The 24,238-nt window shown below is 41.0% G+C and overlaps 1 protein-coding gene across 1 annotated transcript; it reads right to left on the bottom strand.

The window, feature by feature from the left end:
- Nucleotides 1–9,518: 9,518 nt before the first annotated feature.
- On the bottom strand, nucleotides 9,519–23,471 carry BCAS2 (BCAS2 pre-mRNA processing factor). Its single transcript, NM_001132157.1, is given in 7 exon segments — nucleotides 9,519–10,211; nucleotides 11,944–12,024; nucleotides 12,649–12,699; nucleotides 17,515–17,676; nucleotides 18,606–18,676; nucleotides 23,156–23,248; nucleotides 23,356–23,471. Coding segments are annotated over 7 exon segments (678 nt in total). The 5' UTR covers nucleotides 23,449–23,471; the 3' UTR covers nucleotides 9,519–10,084.
- Nucleotides 23,472–24,238: the final 767 nt, after the last annotated feature.

Raw genomic sequence — 24,238 nt, 5'->3', positions numbered from 1 at the left:
GGTATTAACATAAAAAGATGTGCTCATTGTGTTATACTCTATTATGTCACAAAAGGCTCTGATGTATTAAAGATAGTTGATTTCTTTATAAAGTCCCTTTTTATAATTGACTAAACTCAGTGAGTTTGGAAGGAAACTGGGAATTTGTATAATTACTCATGATAAAAATTTATTATGCTACAATTTTCATTGTTTTATGCTACTGTAGTTTCTAATTTTCTAATCTGTTTTTCCTGTGTTATTGGTATACCAGCACTGCATTTAAAAAAATGGAACAAAGTAATCCAAAAGAACTGTAATAACTGGAACTCATAAATATCCACTATTGTTTATTTTTTGTTAGAAATTGAGATTTAAGGTGGCAAGGTAATTGCTACTCTATATAAAGTAGAGCTCTGTTTCTTTACAAATCTCCAAAGTGTGAATTTAACAATTTAGCAGGACTGATTATTTTAGACTTCTGGTGAGTTGGACGCACTTCATAATTTTAACAATAAAAGTGAAGTCTATGTGGGATTAAATTTAAACTCTGAAAAAAATGCAAGGATCCTTCAATATATGAAACATCAGAGTAAATTTAATTATCTCAATTTTCTCAAGTCATGTAATGGAAACCAGGCAGGTATAAATTGCTGCTGCATGGGTAATTTATTTTACTTTTTAATGACCTTGTGCCCTCTATGGTCAAACAAGAATACTACAGGAAATAAGCAGGCCCTCTTTTAAAAGTATGAGAGCATAACAGATAGCAGACTGAAAAGATCTTGAAACTTAGTGAAAAGCACAAAATAGAAAATAAGCCAAATAACACTTAAGTGTGACTAAGAAGATGTTCTTAGGGCTAGTTTTAGTGAGTGGTAAAATTTAATTGTAATTATAAGCAAAAGTCTAATATATATGGCCACTGACAGAATTCAATTTAAGACCACTTTGTTGTACACACATCAATAGCGTATTCCTTTGAACGCATTTAGTTGTAAAGTGTGGAGGAAGAAGGGAACACTGAGCTAAGATGAAGCTGAGCTTTTTATTATCCTGAATTATGTACCCTTAAAGTCCATATCCAAATTCCTTGACCAAACGTTTTTAAGATCTAGAGAAAAAATAATATGTTAGAGAAACTGTTGGCTGAGTGTGGTGGCTCACACTTGGAATCCCAGCACTTTGGGAGACCAAGGTGGGTGGATCAGTCATGCCCAGGTGTTTGAGACCAGCCTGGGCAACATGACGAAACCCCATCTCTACAAAAAACAGAAATATTAGCTGGGCATGGTGGCGTCTGCTTCTAATCCCAGCTACTCAGGTGGCTGAGGAGGGAGAATCACTTGAGCCCAGGAGATTGAGGCTGCAGTGAGCTGAGATTGTGCCACCACACTCTAGACTGTGCAACAGAGTGAGACCCCGTCTCAAGAAAAAAAAAAAAGATTTCTGGTTGGTAAAATGTGGTAACTAAAAGCAGAACTTGAAAGTTGCACACATCACTTCAGTTCCTATCTCATTGGACACAACCTAGTCACACAGCATATGTACATGGTTGGATGGGAAGCTGGCAGTTAAGTTTTTAGTGGAGCATCCATATGCCCAGCTAGAACTTCTATTATTATAGGAGAGGATAACATATATTAGAGGGGCAAGTAAGTAGTCCCTGCTACAGTAAGTCACTGAGACAACAAGCTTTGGGTTTACCCCTTTCCTTCTCAAAGACATGTAAAAATACAGCCAAGTGAGATATGCATAGGGATCATCTTGAATCTGTATGATACATTTAGAAAGAAAGTTATTAAAAACTGCAGGTTTTGGCCGGGTGTGGTTCACGCCTGTAATCCCAGCACTTTGGGAGGCCGAGGCGGGTGGATTACTTGAGGACAGGAATTTGAGACCAGCCTGGCCAACATGGCAAAACCCCATCTCTACTAAAAACACAAAAATTAGCCTGCCGTGGTGGCATGTGCCTGTGACCCCAGCTACTCGGGAGGCTGAGGCAGGAGAATTACTTGAACCTGGGAGGCAGAGGTTGCAGTGAGCCAGGATTGCACCATTGCACTCCAGTCTGAGTGACAGAGAGAGACCTTGTCTCAAAACACAAAAACGAAACTGCAGGTTATTTATTTATTTATTTATTTAATTTTTTTTTTTTTTTTTAAGATAGGGGTCTTACTATGTAGGTCACAAGCTGGTCTCAAACTCCTGGGTTTCAGCAATCCCCTCACCTGAGCCTTCCAAAGTGCTGGGATTACAGGTGTGAGCCACCGTGCCCAGCTAAAAACTGCAGATTTTAAGTTACAGTGAATAACAAATTACTTAGCCCACATCTCTCAACAAACCACAATAGCTAGCTTACTGACTTTTATGGCTATTTCCCAGCACAAACTATGAAACAGACAGACCATCCCGGTTCTCCACTACTAAAATTACGCCATAATAAATATAACCTATTATATTTTTCTTTAGAAAGAAAACAATCCTAGGGAGTAGTTGGGTGAACTGCTTATCCTACTGGGCCAGCTAAGTGAAAGGGGTTATCTCTCTCTCTCTCTTTTATTTTATAGAGACGAAGTCTCACTATGTTGGCCAAGTTGGTCTTGAACTGCTGGCCTCAAGTGATCCTTTCCCCTCCACCTCCCAAAGTGCTAGGATTACAGGCGTGAGCCACTGCTCCTGGCCAAGGGGTTGCCTCTTAACTCAGGTAAGATCCAGGGTGTAATAGACATATTATCATTATCTGCCCAACTACTTCCTCTCCTGATAGAAGCGCCATCCTATCTTACTTTGGGGAGATATTACTCCAATCCGATCAACTGCCAAGCATAGTACTCTACCCTCAATTCTACAGGTATATGATCGATATCTGGCCAATCACAGTGCACCCAAGTCCTAGCTATACTTCTGACTCTAAGGACTGAACGTGAAATTTAGAGCACATCAATCAAAATCCTCTGAAATAATATATACTGATATATTTGCTTCCTTCTAAGGTTGCTAAACTGAGATGATGTAAGTCTGGAGCTGCCTGTGGCTTTGGCCTCTGCTGTATAGAGGAAGCCTATTTGTAGGAGACAATATGGCCAGAAGGAGAAACAGAGAGATGAAAAACAGGACGGCATGGGATCTCTGGAATTATTTTTTATATTTTATTTATTGAAAAAAAAATTTTTTTTTGAGACAGGGTCTCACTCTGTCACCCAGGTTGGAGTCAGCTGTGTGATCATAGCTCACTGCAGCCTGAAACTCCTGCTTGAACCTCCCCAAAGTGCTAGGATTACAGGCATGAGCCACCATGCCCAACTGGAATCCTTGGATTTAGTTGACGATGCAGCTAGTTCCTTCCACCTCTGTGCTTACAAATTAAATGAACCAATAAATCCCCCTTTACTGCTTAAGGTAGTTTTAGTTAGCTTTCTGTCACTTGCAAACAGACTTCTAATATCCAGAAACAGACTTCTAAGGATAGAGGAAGCAAAGTGAGTCTAATGTAATAAATGTTAGTCCTCAGGGTAGAAGGCAGGGTGAAACAGAAATAGAAACTTCTGTTCATGAATAGGTTTCAGAGTGTCCCATTAGTCCAACTTATTTTTGATTCTATGGTATCCAACAAATTTGTACTGAAATTAAATGAAATGCGGTTTCTGTGTTCTTCTGGCACTAAATAAACATAGTACCTTGAGTGGCAGTCTTATGAATAATTTTCATTTTCTTTTTATCTGCATTTTCTGATTTGCCTATAATAAACATATGTAGATTTTTCACCACGTTAAATCAAACATTTATCATTACTCTTTACCAACTATTGTATTAGTTTCCTATCAGTGCCTTAGCAAATTGCTATAAAGTGGGTGGTTTCAAGCAAAACGTATTTATCATCTTACAATTCTGAAAGTCAGAATAAAGTGGGTCCACAAAGCAGTTTCTCCTGGCCAACACTCTGATGGGAGATTTGTTTCCTTGCCTTTTCTAGTTTCTAGACACCAGCTGCATTCCTCGGCTCATGGCCCCCTTCCTTCATCTTTAAGGCCAGCAGGTTAGCATCCTTTCTCCTCTCTAACCTTCCACCTTCTACCTCCCTCTTAAAAAGACCCTTGGAGGTCCACTCCAGACCCTGTTTGCCTGGGTATCAGCAGCGGAGGCTGCAGAACAGCAAATATTGCTGAACAGCAAATGGTGCTGCCTGATCGTTCCTCTGGAAGTTTCGTCTCAGAGGGGTACCTGGCCGTGTGAGGTGTCAGTCTGCCCCTACTAGGGGGTGCCCCCCAGTTAGGCTACTCAGGAGGCAGTTGAGGAGGCAGTCTGTCCGTTCTCAGATCTCAAACTCTGTGCTGGGAGAACCACTACTCTCTTCAAAGCTGTCAGACAGGGACATTTAAGTCTGCAGAGATTTCTGCTGCCTTTTGTTTGGCTATGCCCCGCCCCCGAAGGCTACAATAACCAAAACAGCATGGTACTGGTACCAAAACAGAGATATAGGCCAATGGAACAGAAAAGAGCCCTCAGAAATAATACCACACATCTACAACCATCTGATCTTTGACAAACCTGACAAAAAAAAAAGAAATGGGGAAAGGATTCCCTATTTAACAAATGGTGCTGGGAAAACTGCCTCGCCATATGTAGAAAGCTGAAACTGGATCCCTTACTTACACCTTATACAAAAATTAATTCAAGATGGATTAAAGACTTAAATGTTAGACCTAAAGCCATAAAAACCCTAGAAGAAAACCAAGGCAATACCATTCAGGACATAGGCATGGGCAAGGACTTCATGTCTAAAACACCAAAAGCAATGGCAACAAAAGCCAAAATTGACAAACAGGATCTAATTAAACTAAAGAGCTTCTGCACAGCAAAAGAAACTACCATTAGAGTGAACAGGCAACCTGCAGAATGGGAGAAAATTTTTGCAATCTACTCATCTGACAAAGGGCTAATATCCAGAATCTACAATGAACTCAAACAAATTTACAAGAAAAAAACAAACAACCCCATCAAAAAGTGGGCAAAGGGTATGAACAGCCACTTCTCAAAAGAAGACATTTATGCTGCCAAAAGACACATGAAAAAATGCTCATCATCACTGGCCATCAGAGAAATGCAAATCAAAACCACAATGAGATAACCATCTCACACCAGTTAGAATGGCCTTCATTAAAAGGTCAGGAAACAACAGGTGCTGGAGAGGATGTGGAGAAATAGGAACACATGTTGGTGGGACTGTAAACTAGTTCAATCATTGTGGAAGACAGTGTGGCGACTCCTCAGGGACCTAGAACTAGAAATACCATTTGACCCAGCCATCCCACTACTGGGTATATACCCAAAGGATTATAAGTCATGCTGCCATAAAGACACATGCACACATATGTTTATTGTGGCACTATTCACAATAGCAAAGACTTGGAACCAATCCAAATGTCCATCAATGATAGACTGGATTAAGAAAATGTGGCACATATACACCATGGAATACTATGCAGCCATAAAAAATGGTGGGTTCATGTCCTTTGTAGGGACATGGATGAAGCTGGAAACTATTGTTCTCAGCAAACTATCACAAGGACAAAAAACCAAACACTGCATGTTCTCACTCATAGGTGGGAATTGAACAATGAGAACACATGCACACAGGAAGGGGAACATCACACACTGGAGCCTGTTGTGGGGTGGGGGGAGGGGGGAGGGATAGCACTAGGAGATATACCTAATGTAAATGATGAGTTAATGGGTGCAGCACACCAACATGGCACATGTATACATATGTAACAAACCTGCACGTTGTGCACATGTACCCTAGAACTTAAAGTACAATAAAAAATACATATTTAAAAAAACCCAAAAACTTGATATGTATCCAAATTTGGCATGCACCATTTTCCTTAAACTTTACTATGAAATCCTGAAAAAAAAAAAAAAAAAAAAAAAAAGACCCTTGGGATTACATTGGATCTACCCAAATAATCCAGGATAATCTCACTTTAAGAGCCTTAATCACATGTGCAAAGTTCTTTAGCCATGGAAAGTAACACATTAACAGGTTCCAGGGATTAAGATCTGGACATCTTTAGGGGCCATTTTGCAGCCTTCCACAACTATCTACATGTAAATGAATATGAAAGGTAATTAATATAAAAACTGTGAAGTAAGCACAGCCTACCTTTGTAAATAAAACGTACAATTTCAATGGTTGGATGAAAGCTCCCAGGGAAAAACAAGCTGGTCTGGCTTCAGCTTCCCTGACAGTCACAAAGCCTATTCTGGGGAAGTGAGGGAACAAAGCTTTAAGTGATTTCTTGGAAACAAAGGGCTTAATATTGTTGGGGTTTCTGGCCAGGCTGGAATGTGCATTTGGCAGGCATAAGTTCAGGGATGAACTCCTGTGAATTTTCTACTTGCAAGCTCTCCAAGAGTAGGTACCTAGTAGAACATTTCCAGCAGGTCAAAGGAACAGGAACTTCATTAGAACACAGAACACAGTCTTGGGGACTTGGGAGGAGGGGTGGGAGTGGGGCAATGGATAAAAGACTACAAACAGGGTGCAGCATATACTGCTTGGGTGATGGATGCACCAAAATCTTACAAATCACCACTAAAGAACTTACTCATGTAACCAACCACCACTTGCATCCCAATAACCTGCGTGTGGTGGGGAAGAACACGGTCAGATTGTGGGCCAGTTTTCCCCTGGGCTGTTTCTCAGTGTAAAATGATGGTACAATGATAGCAGGCATCTTTGTGATGACAGCTCTCATGAGCCACAGTGTTCCAATCTGAACCAGTTGCCTTCTACGGAATGTACATATATAATCCTGAGAGCCCTTCACCAAGCTCTTTGGAAGAGTCCCATCACTGCTTCCCCGTGTTTCGCTGGAAGAGCACACGTCCTTCAGCAGCCCCTTGAGAAATGATACTCAGGAAGTAAATGCTTTTGAGATCTCATGTATCTCCGAGTGTCTTTATTCTACCGTAACCCTTGGCTTATAATTTGGCTATGTAAAAAGTTCTAGGTTGGAAATAATTTTTTGTAAGAATTTCAAAGGCACTTCTACATTATCTTCTTTCTAGCTTCCAAAGATGTTGTTGAGAAGCTTGAAGACATTTTGATTCTTGATCCTTTATATGTAACAATCCGCCCCTCCGCCCCCCCACACACCTGCAGAATCTTCGTGTGCTTGGGTGCTCTCATATCTCGCAAGTAACATGCTCCGGAGTTGGTCTATTTTCATCCATTGTGCAGTGACCTTTTGACTCTGGAAATTCTATCAATCAATCAGTTCTGGAAAATTCTGAATTATTTTGATGACTTCTTCCCTCCTGTTTTCTCTCAGGTTATTCAGCTACTGACTTTCCAGACTAGTCCTCCTATTTTCTCTTCTCTGTTTTCCATGTTTGTCTTTGTTGGCTCCACTTTCTTTGAGTTTGTCAACTTTAATTCCTAACTTTCCCATTGAATTTTAATTCCTGCTACCATATTTTTTAATTTCGACAAGCTGTTTTGTTCTGTTTCTTAATAGCATCTTATATATTATTATGGCTGCAATATCTCCTCTGAGGATTTTTTTTTGAGACATGGTTCAGCTCTGTCACTCAGGCTGGAGTGCAGTGTCACAATCGTAGTTCATTAAAGGCTTGAATTCCTGCACTCAAGCAATCCTCCTCCCTCAGCCCCCCAAGTAGCTGAGACTACAGGCGCACAACACCATGTCTGGCTAATTTTTTTATTTTTTGTAAAGATGGGGGTCTCACTGTATTGCCCAGGCTAGTCTCCAATTTCTGGGCTCAAGTTATCCTCCCACCTTGGCCTCCCAAAGTGCTGGGATTTACAGACGTGAGCCATCACACCCAGCCTGAGGATATATTTCTTAAAAATAATTTTTTTCTTCTTGTATCATCTATTTTCTCCATAGTCTTTCCCAGATTTGTTTTACTCCTTATCTTTCACAATGTAGAACTGCCTTATCTGGTGATCCTCAACTGTCTATTCATGTTTAAAAGTGGGGAGCTAAAGCACGGTTTAGAAGCTGTGTTGGTTGGGGGGTGGTTTGTTGAGCCTCTCTGCTCTTGTGTCCTGGCTTGGTCATTTGTTGGGAAACTCTCAATTTCAACAACTGTAGTAGGTCTTTTCTCTTAGGCTGGTCAGATACTCCACAACTCTTCCAGTTTCCTTCTGAGAGAAGTCTGAGGATGGGGAATGAAGAGATGGATGACAACATTCCATATGCATTCATTCCCACAATCCCTATCTTCAACACAGAAATGTGGCTCTCGCTGGGCGTGGTGGCTTACGCCTGTAATCCCAGCACTTTGGGAGGCCGAGTTGGGTGGATCACCTGAGGTCAGGCGTTTGAGACCAGCCTGACCAACATGGAACAATCCCGTCTCTATTAAAAATACAAAATCAGCCGGGCGTAGTGGCACATGCCTGTAATCCCAGCTACTCAGGAGGCTGAGGCAGGAGAATTGTTTGAACCCAGGAGGTGGAGGTTGCGGTGAGCCAAGATCAGACCATTGAACTCCAGCCTGGGCAACAAGTGCAAAACAAAACAAAACAAAACAAAAACAAATGGGGCTCTCAATTGTCTTAAGGTACCTTTGAAAGTACTGACCATTTATCAATATCACAGATCAAAAAGTTCTAGGTTTATTTTGTATTATAATGAACATCCTTTTATATTTTTCAAAATTGAAAAATAATTTTCAGATTTTTCAATTTATATTTATCAGTTATTGAGATGAACGCCTCTCAATTTTTCAATTTATATTTATCAGTTATTGAGATGAACGCCTCTCAATAATTTTTTTTTTTTTTTGAGATGGAGTCTAACTCTGTCGCCAGGCTGGAATGCAGTGGTGCAATCTCGGCTCACTGCAACCTCCGCCTCCTGGGTGCAAGCGATTCTCCTGCCTCAGCCTCCTAAGTAGCTGGGACTACAGGCGCATGCCACCATGCCCAGCTAATTTTTGTATTTTCAGTAGAGACGACGTTTCACCATGTTGGCCAGGATGGTCTCGATCTCTCGACCTCGTGATCTGCCCACCTCAGCTTCCCAAAGTGCTGGGATTACAGGTGTGAGCCACTGACCTTTCAATAATTTTCAGTCAGTCTTTATACATTAAGACTACCTTGCTTCGTTTAAGACAGGGTCTTGCTCTGTCACCCAGGCTGGTGTGCAGTGTCACAATCATAGCTTATGGTGGCCTTGAACTCCCGGACACAAGTGATCTTCCTGCCTTGGCCTCTCAAAGCACTGGGATTACAGACGTGAGCCACCGCACCTAGCAAGACTGCCTTTTGATATGCTGCAAATATTTTTTCTGAATTGGGCAGGAATCTTTTACACAATTTAATTCCTTACAAGTAGAGAAGTAAGAACATTAACTCTGGAGCTGGACTATTGGGTTCAAAACCTGACTGACACTTTCTATAAAAAAGCTGACACTTTCAGCTATAAAACTCTGGCAAGTTATGTTATTTAACTGGTGTCTGTTACATGTCCACATATGAGAAAAACAGTAACCGCTTCCTGAGGTTTTTGTGAGGACCAAATAGTTTTTATTCACATACATCTAGGTCATCTACCTGAAGTGTTCAGAACAGCGTTCAGCACATATTAAGCTTGATATAACTGTTACCTATGATGATGATAACAATGATGACTCTGTACAGTCACGGTATTTCTGAAGTCTTGTTTGGTGATCAAGAATGTGTTTAGAACTATCTTTATTAGACAAAGTCATAAACCAAAAATTTCCAACTTCCTGTACATGTTGAAAGCTTTAAATAAGGATCCTTGGATACAAAATATGGTCCACATGGCTGAAAATTAATTCTATGACACAATATTATTCTAAAGTCATACTTATTTTGAAAGCCTAAAGATTTTCTTTTATGGCTATAAAAATACCACCAAGCTAGACATTTTAATTCTGTTGAGATAAACAAATAGAATTACCACAGCAGCCTACACATTCTATGATTTCTAAACACTTAAACATCAATGGTTTTGGGAAGATGCTGTTGTCCTTCACAGTTCATTAAAAGTTCAGATGCCTTTTGTGAAAGCCCAACTTTTCTTCTACCTGCTAAATTGTCTTTTCAGAAGTCTTGCCGGATGTTTTCTTTGTTTGCCTCTCCATGTTGCTGCTTAATTTGATAGATTTCATTTTCTAGCTGAACAATGGTCCGTTCAATCTCATAATTCTTACTGACCAGGGATACCCAACTAGAATGGGGGGAAAAAAAGAAAAAAATTACTCAATGTAAAACTTCTCTTAGAAGATTTTATTTTAAATGTATACACATGTTCACCCAGAGCTATAACACTAACCTTCACTTTTTTTTTTTTTTTTTTTTGAGACAGTCTCGCTCTTGTTGCCCAGGCTAGAGAACAATGGCGCAACCTCGGCTCACTGCAACCTCCGCCTCCCGGGTTCAAGCGATTCTCCTGCCTCAGCCTCCCAGGCAGCTGGATTACAGGCACACACCACCATGGCTGGCTAATTTTTTTGTATTTTTAGTAGAGATGGGGTTTCACGTTGGCCAGGCTGGTCTCAAACTCCTGACCCCAGGTGATCCACCTACCTCGGCCTCCTAATGTGCTGGGATTACAGGCATGAGCTACCATGCCTGGCCTAACCTTCACTTTCAACTCTCCATTAAAAAAAAATCAAGGCACAATTGTGGAAAAGTAGGCAAAGGGTACATGGAATCTCTCTGTATTCTTTTTTTTTTTTTTTTTTTTTCAGAGACAGGGTCTTGCTCTGTTGCCTAGGCTGAAATGCAGTGGTGTGATTACAGCTCACTGTAGCCTAGAACTCCTGAGCTCAAGCAATCCTCCAACCTCAGCCTCCTGAGGAGCTAAGGCATGCCATCACGCCTGGCTCATTTAAAAGCATTTTTTTGTAGAGACAGGGTCTTGTTATGTTGCCCAGGCTGGTCTTGAACTCCTGACTTCAAGAAGTCCTCCTACCTTGGCCTACCAAGGCACTAGGATTACAATGTGAGTCACCACACCTGGCTCTCTATTATTTCTTACAATTGCATGTGAATCTATAATTATCTTAAAATAAAAGTTCAATTAATAAAAAAGCAAATTAGAAACAGATGAGAGAACTTGCAAACCAGAAGAAATAGGAAAGAGTGATGAAGATAGTATTTAATTTAATTAACAAAAAGGAAAGAGGCAATAGTTTATTAAATTGAGGAAAAAGCGTGAAAGGGTACCAAAGAGACTGATAACACGTACATGGAGATGGTGGAACAAGGAGAATGACTTGAGTAATGAAGGGAGAAAGGGAATGGCAAAGCAAAAAAGAAGAGAGAAATGATACAAATATTCAAGATTATATTGTATAAGGGTATACATATGTGTATGTAACATTTTTAAAAATGCATAAACCTGAGGTACAAAAAATTATCAAGTATGAAATCTCCCTCCCTACAAGATTTTATAAAATAATTTTTTTCCTTTTTTTTTTTTTAAAGACTAGGTCTTGATCTGTTGCCCAGGCTGGAGTGCAGTGGTGCGATTATGGCTCACTGCAGCTTCAACCTTCCAGGCTAAGCAATCCTCCTGCCTCAGTCTCCAGAGTAGCTGGGACTACAGACATGTGCCACCGTGCCTGGTTATTTTTTTTTTTTCCGTTTAAAAGGAGAATATAGGTAGAATTCTACTCAAGGCCAAAAATACTAGACTAAAAACAGGGTATTCTAAGATCAGAATCCTTTAGCAATGATTCAATTTAGCAAAGGATCCTTCACCAATGGTTCAATTCTCATTTATAGTTCTCTTTAACACCTTACAAAGAGGCAGAGACAGGGAAGGGTGAATTCAGAAAACAGCATTTCTTTTGATACCTGTGGCATCCCATTTGAATGCTATTTGAATCATATTATTGAATCAACCTTAGAAAGGGCTAAACAATTTAAAAGATGATGGAATTATAGATACTCACTTTGACTCCATTTCTCTCAATTTAGATCCAGCTGTGAGTTGCATGTTCTTTCTCTGCCAGTTTAAATCTTGAATATGTTTTCTGTAAAAAATTATTTATACAACCCAATTATATTTTAATGTAAGACCTAAATCAACAGAAAACTCTATAACACAAGAGAATATTTTAATCCCATGAGAATATTATGTACAGTTATAGGCTAACTGTAGAAACTACCTTTCTTCTAATTATTTTTTGATTACAAGTTTCATAAAACATGCTCATTGTGAGAAATCACACACACAAACACACACACGAGCACACACAGACTACAAGTCTCAAGTCCCTCCTCTCATGCATGTCTCCTTTTTCCCAACTCCTGTTGAGTTTTTGCTGGGTGTCCTTCCAGGCTTTCCTATAAGTGTGTGTAGAAATTGGTTTTAAAAATCAGATTATATGTGTTATTCTGCAACTTTTTCCCCCTCTAAAAGTGCCTTTCGATGTTTGCAGACTTGCAAGCTGCAGGTGGCAGAGATGTTTTCAGACCTCAGGTCTATTTCTCCTCTACTTAGGTAGGGCAAACCCAGTGTCAGATGTTGAACAAAGAGAGTGGATCAATTGTTTACTTTCATCTGGCTGCAGTCTCATTGCTTTCTTTTTCCTCTTACTTTCTATCTATTAAAGGTTCACTTAAACTTCATTCTGTAATAGGAAAAAACAATTTACCTTAACTTCTGAAGTTCTTTCTGTGCGTGTTCAATCATATGAACTAGATTTCTGATGGAAAAGAGGAAAATCAGATTAAAATACATTAAAATAGTACCAATTAAAAGTGAACTTTTTCAAGTTTTTCTGCCAAAAATCGTTATTTATGGAGCTCTGTGCCAAGAACTATGTTGGACACTCCATAATCGAGGACTGTCACCCATGCTGGAATGCAGTGGTGTGATCATGGCTAACTGCAGCCTTCACCTCCCAAGATCAAGTAATCTTCCTGCCTCAGCCTCCCAAGGAGCTGTAATCCTCCCACCTTGGCCTCCCAAACTGCTGGGATTACCATGCCCTGCCTGATACTTGGAGTACTTAGGTTGCTTTTTTTTTTTTTTTTTTTGAGACAGTCTCGTTCTGTTGCCCAGGCTGGAGTGAAGTGGTGAGATCTCAGCTCACTGCAGCCTCTGCCTCCTGGTTCAAGCGATTCTCCTGCCTCAGCCTCCCAAGTAGCTGGGATTACAGGCATGCACTGCCATGCCTTGCTAATTTTTGTATTTTTTTTTTAGTAGAGATGGTGTTTCACTATGTCGGCCAGGCTGGTCTCGAACTCCTGACCTCAAGTGATCCATCTGCCTCGGCCTCCCAAAGTGCTGAGATTACAGGTGTGAGCCACTGTACCTGGCTTTTTTTTTTGTGGGGGGGAGGGACAGAGTCTTGCTCTACTGTTGCTCAAGCTGGAATGTAGTGGTGCAATCATGGCAGCCTCAACCTCCTGGGCTCAATCGATCCTCTCACTTCACGCCTTCAAAGTAGCTCGGATTACAGGCATAAGGCACCATGCCCGGCTAATTTTCATTATTTTTTTGTAGAGACAGGGTTTCACCACGTTGTCCAGGCTGGTCTTGAACTCCTGGGCTCAAGCAATCTCCCCACCTCAGCCTCCAAAGTGTTGGAATTACATGTGTGGCCACACGGCCTTTTGTCACTTCTTAAACTGTCATGACTTCTTGTCATAGAAAAGATGGAATATATCTGAGTACCCACTTATTTTATTTCTCAACCCCCTTTTATCTCTATATTTGTGCATATACATTCATCTTGTCATTCTCTCCTCCTGTCTACTGCTAACTAGAGAGAGGTGAGAAAAAGAAAACTGTTGTAGAATGAGGCATCAGTCCATATTTGCATGTAACATATGCATAGCAAAATAAAAAACAGATACCAGTCCAGGTCAGCTGTAACTAGCACAGGGGAAAAGTTCAATAATACAGAGTACCATATGATTATTTTAGAGAATAAAACAGATTTTAATCTCTTTTTTAAGTTTAAATAACAGCTTTATTGAGATATAATTCCACATCATATCAATTTCCTCTTAAGGCAGTGGATCAATCACCTACAGGGTCCATTTTTACCACATCTGGCCCTAATGTGTTCTTGCTCTAAATCTAATATTGTTTCCTGGCTTTTGTGACTCAAATTTTCTGCTGCTCACCTGAGTTCTTCTCCTACCTCTACTGACTGGTTTCCTTGCATTAGCTGCAATTCTCTCAAAATTCAGTCTTCAAACAGCTGTGCCTCTCTAGGCTTTCCCTCAGGTCATTCCCCTTTCCTTGACTTTGACAATCACTCCATGCTGAGGACTATTGATTTTAGTGCTCTATTCCAGACTTCTGACCACCAACAGGGAGCTTTCCTTTGAATTGGCTCTCCCTGAAAGTTTAGTTTGTCTTCTCCCACCCTTCCTCTTAAATATACTTTGATAAAATATAGTACATCTCCTCTGGAGAAGTGTCCACTGAATTTGGAGGAGACAAAATATGCTCAGGGGAATGTTAAGCACTATAGAGCACTTTGTGATTAAATGGAAAACAAGTGATGTGCACAATAATTCAGTGTATAGTTACTCAGAAGAGGCAGACAATACTAGAAGCAGAATTTCAATCAGGGAAGACAAGTAAGCAAACTAGAGCTGAGCCCTAAACAAGCTGAATTTGGGTAGAACAGGTAAAGGCAAGGGCAAGTAAAGGACCAGAGGAGGATTTACGATAATCACCAGAGAAAGGACTAGTGTGGGTTGAGTTAAAAGTTTACAGTTGAGGTAGTAAGGAAAAGGCCTTGAATACCATGTTAAAAAGCCTGGCCCAGCCGGGTGCTCACACCTGTAATCCCAGCACTTTGAGAGGTTGATGCTGGAGGATCACTTGAGGCCAAGAGCTCAAGACCAGCCTGGCCAACATGGTGAAACCCTGTCTCCACAAAAAATACAAAAATTAGCCAGGCATGGTGGTGTGTGTCTACAATCCCATCTACTCTGGAGGCTGAAGCAGAAGAGTTGCTTGAACCCGAGAGGGTTGCAGTGAGCTGAGATCGTGGCACTGCAATCTAGCTTGGGCGACAGAGCAAGATTCTCTTCCGCCCCCTGCCCCCACCTCCAAAAAAAACAAAAACAAAAAAAAAAACTTGGCCTCTACCTCGCAGGTAATAGGGAATTATTAACGGTTTTCAGGTAAGTTGACAGCAGTGTTCTTTTCAATGTCATATTTTTTCCTCTGCATCTATGTTCTCCATTCCTGGAATGTTCTCCTTGTTTCCTTCTAAACATCCCAATTTCACCTTTCTTCAACAACCCTCAACTTAATGCCCCATCTTTTTTTTTCTTTTTTTGAAACAGACTACATGTGTGTACCGCCATACCTAGCTATTTTTTTTTATTGTTTTCTATAGAGACAAGGTTTCACTACATTGCCCAGGCTGGTCTCAAACTCTTGGCCTCAAGTGATCCTCCTGTCTCAGCCTCCCAAAGCACTAGGATTACAAGCGTGAACCATCACACCTGGCAATGCCCCATCTCTTAAAGCTTAGTTTACAGACCACAGCACACAATGTAGCACTTGCCCCCATATTGCCAAAAATGGACTATTGGTTACTTGGCATAAAACTTATTATCTCTTCCATTAGATAAAGCTTCTTGAGAAGAATCACATTTTTCCATTTTGTGAAACAGATTTATTGATGTCGCTTACATTTCTTAATCACCCTAATCCCATTCTTTCTTTTCTTTCCCCCTTGCAATATATAGATATATAAAAGAAAGTTAGTTGTTGGCTTTGTAGAGTTTCCCAAATTCTGGATTTTGCCCACTGGATGATTTTTATGTGGCTACAAATATTTAATGCATAATTCTGAAGATTTGAGAAACAGTATTATCATTTCATGGTTTTGCTTTATTTTCTATAGCTATGTTTCAGGAAACATACTCTAACAAAAGTTGTACATACTGTTATGAAATTCAGTGGCCTTTTTCTCTTAAATTGTGAATAGACACTCAGGAAATTTTAGGGCACAAAGGGGCCATGCAGATAATCTAACCACTGAATTTTGCAAGCAAGGAATCTGAATTCTAGATAGACAATAAATACTAAAGCTGGAGCTAGTTACATGGAACACAAACAGGAGGTCAGTGGCTTGTTTTGACAACAAATACTTGCTCAAATTTATTTGTAATTCCAAAATTACTACTTGTAGTGTTTTGCAGTCATTCACGGACATGTGCACAGTGGTGAAAAATCTGCATAGCTGAGCATGCACATTTTCAGCTGAGGATGAACAAGGAGGTGCTTTGCCTTCTTGTTTTAGCTCTCATACAGAAATAACCAGAGGATGAAGTTCAAGTTCCAAGTCTGGGATCTGTTAGTGGGACAGTTTCAAGAAAGTTACTTTACATTTCTCAACTTTGTTTTCTCTTTTATAAAATAAAGAAGTCTACCAGGATGAGTTTATTTTAGGATTTAAGATTATAATCTATGTGACAGATATGTATATGTGTGCACATGAATATGTACATATTTGCCCTAGGAGAAATGGTACAGTATTTGCTAATTCAGTGTTCATAGGACTTAAAGAACATAACGCATGACTAATGAGAATCAACTGTTTAAGCAACACTTGATAACATTCTATCAAGTGGTGCTCTGCAAATGCGACCTCAGAACTCGTTTTGTTACAATATTATACAATAAATGTGGTAGTTTGGTTTAGGTCCTGTTAGTACTCTTGAACTTTGAGGTGGGTTTCAAAATAGTGGCCTTTCATATGGGTTGTAGTTCTAGAACATAATCCCAAGACAAAGTCTAGCTACATTATTTTTATCACACTTCCCCTACCCATACTTTGTGGGTTTTTTGTTTGTTTTTTGAGACGGAGTCTTACTCTGTCACCGTGGCTGGAGTGCAGGGGCACAATCTCAGCTCACTGCAACCTCTGCCTCCCGGGTTCAAGAAATTCTCCTGCCCCAGTCTCCTGAGTAGCTGTGACTACAGAAGCGCCACCATGGCTGGCTAATTTTTTTTTTTTTTTTTTTTAGTAGAGATGCGGTTTTACCATGTTGGCCAGGCTGGTTTCAAACTCCTGACCTCAGGTGATCCACCTGCCTCGGCCTCCTGAAGTGCTGGGATTACAGGCGTAAACCACCGCGCCCGGCTTTTCTTTTTCCTTTTTTTTGAGATAGAGTCTCATTCTGTCGCCTAGGCTGGAGTGCAGTGGCAAAATCTTGGCTCACTGCAACCTCTGGCTCCCAGGCTGAAGCAACTGTCATGCCTCACCCTCCAGAGTAGCTGGGATTACAGGCACACGTTACCATGCCCAGCTAATTTTTTGTATTTTTTTTGTAAAAATGGGTTTCACCATGTTGGCCAGGCTGGTCTCGAACTCCTGACCTCAAGCAATCCACCCACCTCTGCCTCCCAAAAGGCTGGGATTACTGGTGTGAGCCACTGCACCCAGCACCTCCCATACTTTTAAAATGTACTAAAACTTTGGGTGAGATGGAAAGAAAAGAGAAAAAAAAAAAAAACAGAAGATGAAAAAAAAGGTTCTTACTCATTGTACACTTTCCAGGCATTACATCCATGCTGTGACATTAGTTCCAGATTCTCAATTCTAACTGCTTGATGCTCTAACTGGGCCATAGAATTGTTTACACATTCTTGCCACGCAGTAATGTCATTTTTTTGACCAGAGGAGGGGGCTGGAAGCTCATATCTGAAATTAAACAACAAAATGAAATAAAACCATCTATACTGCCAAGCCTTTACATCTCTTCTCAGTAGAATGTCCCATGAGTCTCCATATAGTATAAAAACTACAGAAGACTGAGGATGTAAACTTTGCAATAATAAGAAACCGATATATGCTAACAATCAATTTACAAATATGATTTAGCACCATTATGTTCACTTCAATGTGAACTGGTTAAATAAGCAACATTACATTCACATAAAAGATTGTTACATTAGCTATTAAATGTTACTGAAGAATATTTAATAATATTAAGATGTCAGTAATATATTAAGGGGAAAAAGCAGTAGACAAAAAAGTTTGCTACCATTTTTGTAAAATACTCCCACCCACCCATCCACTAACATATCCATGCACCGGTAGAGAAAAAAATGAGAAGCAATATGACTCCTTCTATTCTCTCTTCATACTACCCAGTCCTTCAACACTGCCTCTCTCTCTCTTTCTCTCTCTCTCTCTCTATATATAGATATATAGATATAGTTTTTTTTCAAGACTGGGTCTCCCTCTGTCCCCAACGCTAGAGTGCAGAGGCACAATCTCGGCTTGCTGCAACCTCCATCTCCTGGGGGTGTCAAGCGATCCACCTACCTCAGCTTTCCAAGTAGCTGGGTCCACAGGTGCGTGCAACCACACCCGGGTACGTTTATTATTATTATTATTATTAATTATTTTTGGTAGAGATGGGGTTTTGCCATGTTGCCCAGGCTGATCTCAAACTCCTGGATTCAAGCAATCCACCAGCCTTGGCCTCCCAAAGTGCTGTAATTACAGGTATGAGCCACACCTGGCCAACACTGCCAATATTAGCCAGCTAATACATTCTTCACAAATCTCAGCTCATTACTGAGTTACTACAAACTAACTTTTAATTTCCATTTTAATATTCTTACCGTTTCATACTGAGCAATTCAATTGGTTGTCGAGCAGCCAGTCTTTCAAATTCATTTCTCATTATGTCAGTCTGATGTGTAAATCAGAAAAAAGATTTCTAAGATCATGTTGACAACTGAAATTTGAACAATCACCAAAGAATAGATTTAAGCTACACTACCCATTATAATGAATTGTTTACCTTTCCCTAATTCTCTGAGTTAAATGCTCTCTAGAATCTGAAGAACACACACACACTCACTCACTCACTTCACATTCAGCTCAGGCAGGAAAAGTGGCATGTATTAAGCAGCCCACAGAGAAAAGGATTAATCCTAAACCAGTGGTTCTCAATTCCAGAAGCATATCAGAATCAGTTCGACAGTGCTATGGTCTGAATGTTTGTCCCCTCTGAAATTCATACAGAAACTTAATCCCCAATGTAATAGTATTAAGAGGTGGGGTCTTTAAGAGGTGATTGGGTTATGAAGGCTCAATCCATTCATGGATTAATGAGTTATCACCAGAGTGGGTATGTTATAAAAGCCAGTTTGTCTTTCTCTTGTGTGCCCCTACCTTGCCATGTAATGCCCTGTGCTGCTTCAGGACGGTACACCAAGTCCACACCAGCAAGAAGGCCCTCACCAGATGCAGCCTGTGAAGCTTACACTTTCCAGCCTCCAGAAATCCAAGAAATAATTTTTTTTTTTTTTGTGAGACGAAGTCTCGCTCTTGTCCCCCAGGCTGGAGCGCAATGGCACGATCTTGGCTCATCTCTGCCTCCCGGGTTCAAGCAATTCTCTTGCCTCAGCCTCCCGAGTAGCTGGGATTACAGGCACCTGCCACCACGCCTGGCTAATTTTTGTATTTTTAGTAGAGACAGGGTTTCACCATGTTGGCCAGGCTGGTCTCGAACTCCTGACCTCAGGTGATCTGCCTGCCTCAGCCTCCCAAACTGTCTTTTCTTTATATTCACTATCTTCCCTAGCAATTTTACTGTTTGCAAGTAAATGTAGTATAGCTATTCCTCTTTAGGGCCAACGTCCTATCCCATTTCCATTCTGCACATTTCCTACTCTGAGGATGAAGAACTGCTTAAAATATTTGTTTGTAGTAATACTTCAGTTATTCCATGTAATTTTAATTTTCTGAGGACTTTGACTATCTTAACAATTAGACTAAATAAGTATCAAAGGCCTTACAGAAGCCTGCATTAATGTTTAAAAGTTTTGTATTAGGCTGGGCGAGGTGGCTTATGCCTGTAATCCCAGCACTTTGGGAGGCCGATGCGGGTGGATCACGAGGTCAAGAGATCAAGACCATCCTGGCCAACATGGTGAAACCCCGTCTCTACTAAAAATACAAAAATTAGCCCGGCGTGATGGCACACGCCTGTAATCCTAGCTACTCGGAGGCTGAGGCAGGAGAATCGCTTGAACCTGGGAGGCGGAGGTTGCAGTGAGCCGAGAACGCACCACTGCACTCCAGCCTGGCAACAGAGTGAGACTCCATCTCAAAAAAAAAAATAAATAAATAAATAAAGTTTCGTATTAAGCATTTCTTTCTGGAGAAAGTATTTTGCAGGGGCTACTGCTAAATTACACGCAATCTTAAGAAAATGTAGTTATCTAGTTTCCTGCAAAAAAAAACCAGGGCATTCTAGCTAGAAAATTCTGCAGTGACAGACAAGGAGTAACAGCCAATTAAACAAGATGCAGTATAAAAATGCAGCATAAGTAGTCTTGAGCCATGCAGCATAGAAGGAACCCTTAATTAACTCACATGCTCAGTAAGTGATAAATCTGGAATTTTAGCTCAACTCTCTCCAAAGACTAAGCCAGTGTTCATGGAGCGGCGGGGGCAATCCCTGCTCATGGAGTAGTCTCATCTCAGCTTTGAGAGGCCTTCCTCAACCATCCAACCTAGAGTCGCCCAGTCACTTTATCACTATCATTCTCTGTGCAGCATTTATCAACAATTTTTCTGATCTATTTATTGTCTGTCTCAACACTCTAGATTTTAAGGTTCATGAGTATGGATCCTGCCGATACTGTTCTCCAATACCCAGAATGGAACAGACCTTTGTAAATAGTTGTTAAATGAATTAATGAAAGAGTAATTTCAGAGGCAGTTTGAAGAATGGTTAAGGTCTTAGTCAATTAGCCTCTCTAAGCTGCAGTTTTCCCAGCTAAGAAATGGGGATAGCAAACATAGTTATACAGTTTATAGAGCTGTTTTGTGCACCAAGTAAGACGGTGAGCCCAGTATATATTACCAACTATTACTAAGAAAGGATGCCAGGTGTGGTGGCTCACATCTGTAATCCCAGCACTTTGGAAGACTGAGGCAGGTGATTCACTTGAGGTCAGGAGTTCCAGACCAGCCTGGCCACAATGGTGAAACCACGTCTCTACTAAAAATACAAAAATTAGTTGGGCATGGTAGTGCATGCCTGTAATCCCAACTACTTGGGAGGCTGAGGCAGGAGAATGGCTTGAACCCAGGAGGCAGAGGAGTTGCACTCCAGCCTGGGCAACAGAGAAAGACTCCGTCTCAAAAAAAGAAAGGATTAAATAATCAGTAAACTAATTACAGGAGAATCACTTGAACCCGGGAGTTTACTAATTAAATAATCAGTAAACTAATTACAAAGGTGTTTAAGAGAGAAGGAAAAAAACTGGCAAAAGTATTTTAGAAAGTCTGTGATTGAACGCAGTTATTTGAAACCTTCAGAAATCAGTCCAATAAGGAAGCATTACTGTACTTAGTTCTTAATGTGGTTAACATCTACACTTAGGTAACAATATTTAGAAAAAGCATAGAAAAACACGTTCATAGGAACATATGTCTTCTACTTAAAACTCAGCCAAGGCTGGGCATGGTGGCTTACACCTGTATCCCAACACTTTGGGAGGCTGAAGTGGGTGGATCACTTGAGGCCAGGAGTTCAAGAACAGCCTGGCCAGCATGGTAAAATCCCGTCTCTACTGAAAATACAAAAATTAGCCAGGCATGGTGGCAGGCACTTGCAATCCCAGCTACTCGGGAGGCTGAGGCAGGAGAATCACTTGAGCCCGGAAGGTGGAGGCTGCAGTGAGCAGAGATGGCACCACTGCACTCCAGCCTGGGTGACGTAATGAGACTCCGTCTCAAACAAAAACAACAACAATCTTAACTAACAATTTTTTCATGTTACTTTAATGTAAATAATATCTTTTTCTTTTTTTTCCCTTTGAGACAGGGTCTCACTCTGTCGCCAGGCTGGAGTGCAATGGCATTATCATGGCTCACTGTAGCAGCCTTGAACTCCCAGGCTCAAGTGATCCTCCCACCTCAGCCTCCTGAGTAGCTGGGACTACAGGTGCATGCCATGACGCCTGGCTAACTTTTTAATTTTTCTTTTGTAGAGAAAGAGTCTCACTATGTTGCCCAGGCTGGTCTCAAGTGATCCTCACACCTCAGCCTCCTAAAGTGCTGGGATTACAGGTGTGAGCCACCACACCCAGCTAAATACTGCCTTTTAATAATACAATCCTTTCATAAATAAATGATTAGGTATAACGGGAAAAAATCCTCCAAGCTGTACATATTGAAATACTTGAATCCAATAATTTACAAATGATATCTTACATTTCATTTAGCTAATTAGACCCCAACTAGAATCCTGAGTGTACTTCAAGGTTATACATTTAAAATAGTATCATACTCACTGTGTGCAGTACAACAGCATCTGACTCCTTAGGCAAGCATGGACACTCCCTTCTCTAATCCTCTTGTCCTTATACATACCTCCACTATAGGTCCTTTACATATTATTACACATTTATACATACTATTGTAAACTTTTTGTTTTATATATCTAGCTCCTCACTGTATTGTATTTTTCTGTATTCAGAAACCGTATCTTTTTTGGAGAGGATGCTTGTCTTAAATAAAGAAAAGAAAAATTAAAAGAAAACAAAACATATTTTAAAAAAACCCCATATATCTCTATGATCTCAGAATCTAGAATGGCACCTAACACTTGTAAAGTATTCATATCAGTGAAAATCCTTGCCTACATTAATCAGAAATGTGCTAATAAAAACATCGGATAGATTATAGAAAAAAGGAGAAGGCTGAGAAAAAAGTAGTACACACTTGGATATGGTTTGTCCTTTCAGTCATATCACATACATTTGGTAAATAACTAGACTTTAATATGCCACTCTCCAGTGGTTCTAAAGAGCTTAGGTAATTAGGCTTATACATATTAAAAAACCCTAGATCACTTGCTGTAGAGTGAATCTTGGCAGGAGAGGGTCCCTTTGAGAATTTACGCATGGATCCTATCTCAAAGAACTGTAGCCACAAATTTTTGCATTAAGTGAGTTGTGGAGCCCCAGAAAGTCTTCCTATGGAGAACCTCGGAGAAGACTTATCTATCTAGTTGTTTTCAATACACTGACACCTATACAATAGGTAAGTAGTAGCTATGCAGGCAATGGTTAAAACTGGAATTTAAAGCTCTCAATCCTAAATAAAGGTTCACAGGAATCCTCGTTCACACCTGGGCTCAAGACATACTTACTTCAAAGGCAGAATAATCCGGGGCTGTCAGGTAACTCAGGTAGTTCTTAGTAGGTCGGTATCTGCGAGTTTCCTCCTCCACCAGCGCTGCAGCCTAAGAAACAGAATCGTCCCCAGGATAGAAGTGGCAAATTGTAACATGTTTCTTTCAGTACTGAGCCAGCTAGCAGTGAGTCAGCTACAAAGACACCCCGCACTCACCGCTTCCCGCACACCAGGGGCTTCATAACCTTGATCAAAATACGGCAGCGCATCCACCACAACCTCTCCAGCCACCAAACCCGTGCCCGCCATTCCGAGGACCTCAGGTTTGCCTGCGTCTTCTGCGTCTGTGTAAACTCAGTTATATTTAATTACGCCGGCGCCTGACACTGATGTAATCACGTTCCCTGCGTATTGACGTTAGTGCATGCTCAGTTGCTAATTTTGAAGGCGGGTCCGCCCAATGTCTAGAAATTGCCGGGCTGGTTTGTTTTGGGCGGACGTGACGTCACGTCTGGGCGTCTCTGCGATAGCGAAAGGCCTCAATTTCCTGTCCTCTGCTTACTGCACTTTTTTTTTGCCTTCGAATGGCGGCGATTAGAAGTTGGGGCTTTTCGTTTCCTCCAAAACATTGATATCTGGAAGGGGAGCCCCTTAACACTTTTGGAGGGAACTGGCTGCAGGATTTGGCGGGGAAAGATAAACTGGTTTCCCACCTCTGCTTACTCCCACCTTCTCCCCTTAATCTTCTCTTCCTCCGTGCGGGATTTCTTTCCTTTTTTATTGTAGACACAGGGTCTTTGTTCTCCTGCCCAGGTTGGAGTGCAGTGGCGTGATCATAGCTCACTGCAGCCTCAACCCCCCGGGCCCAAGCGATCTTTCCACCTCAGCCTCCCGAGTAGCTGGGCCTAGAGGTGCACACCACCACGCCTGGCTAATTTTTAAATTTTTTTTGTAGAGATGGAGCCTTTCTATGTTGCCAAGGGTAGCCTCGAACTCCTGGCCTCCCAAAATGTGGGGAATACAGGCGTGAGCCACTGCACCCCGGGTCCTTCCTCTTTTCCTTGCTGTACCCCAACTATCCTTCCCTCTCGGCGCCCTG

Source organism: Pongo abelii, chromosome 1 (assembly GCF_028885655.2).
Source record: "Pongo abelii isolate AG06213 chromosome 1, NHGRI_mPonAbe1-v2.0_pri, whole genome shotgun sequence".
NCBI classification, from domain to species: domain Eukaryota; kingdom Metazoa; phylum Chordata; class Mammalia; order Primates; family Hominidae; genus Pongo; species Pongo abelii.
Note: the sequence above shows the minus strand (reverse complement) of the source record. Positions and strands in the feature narration are given on the sequence as shown.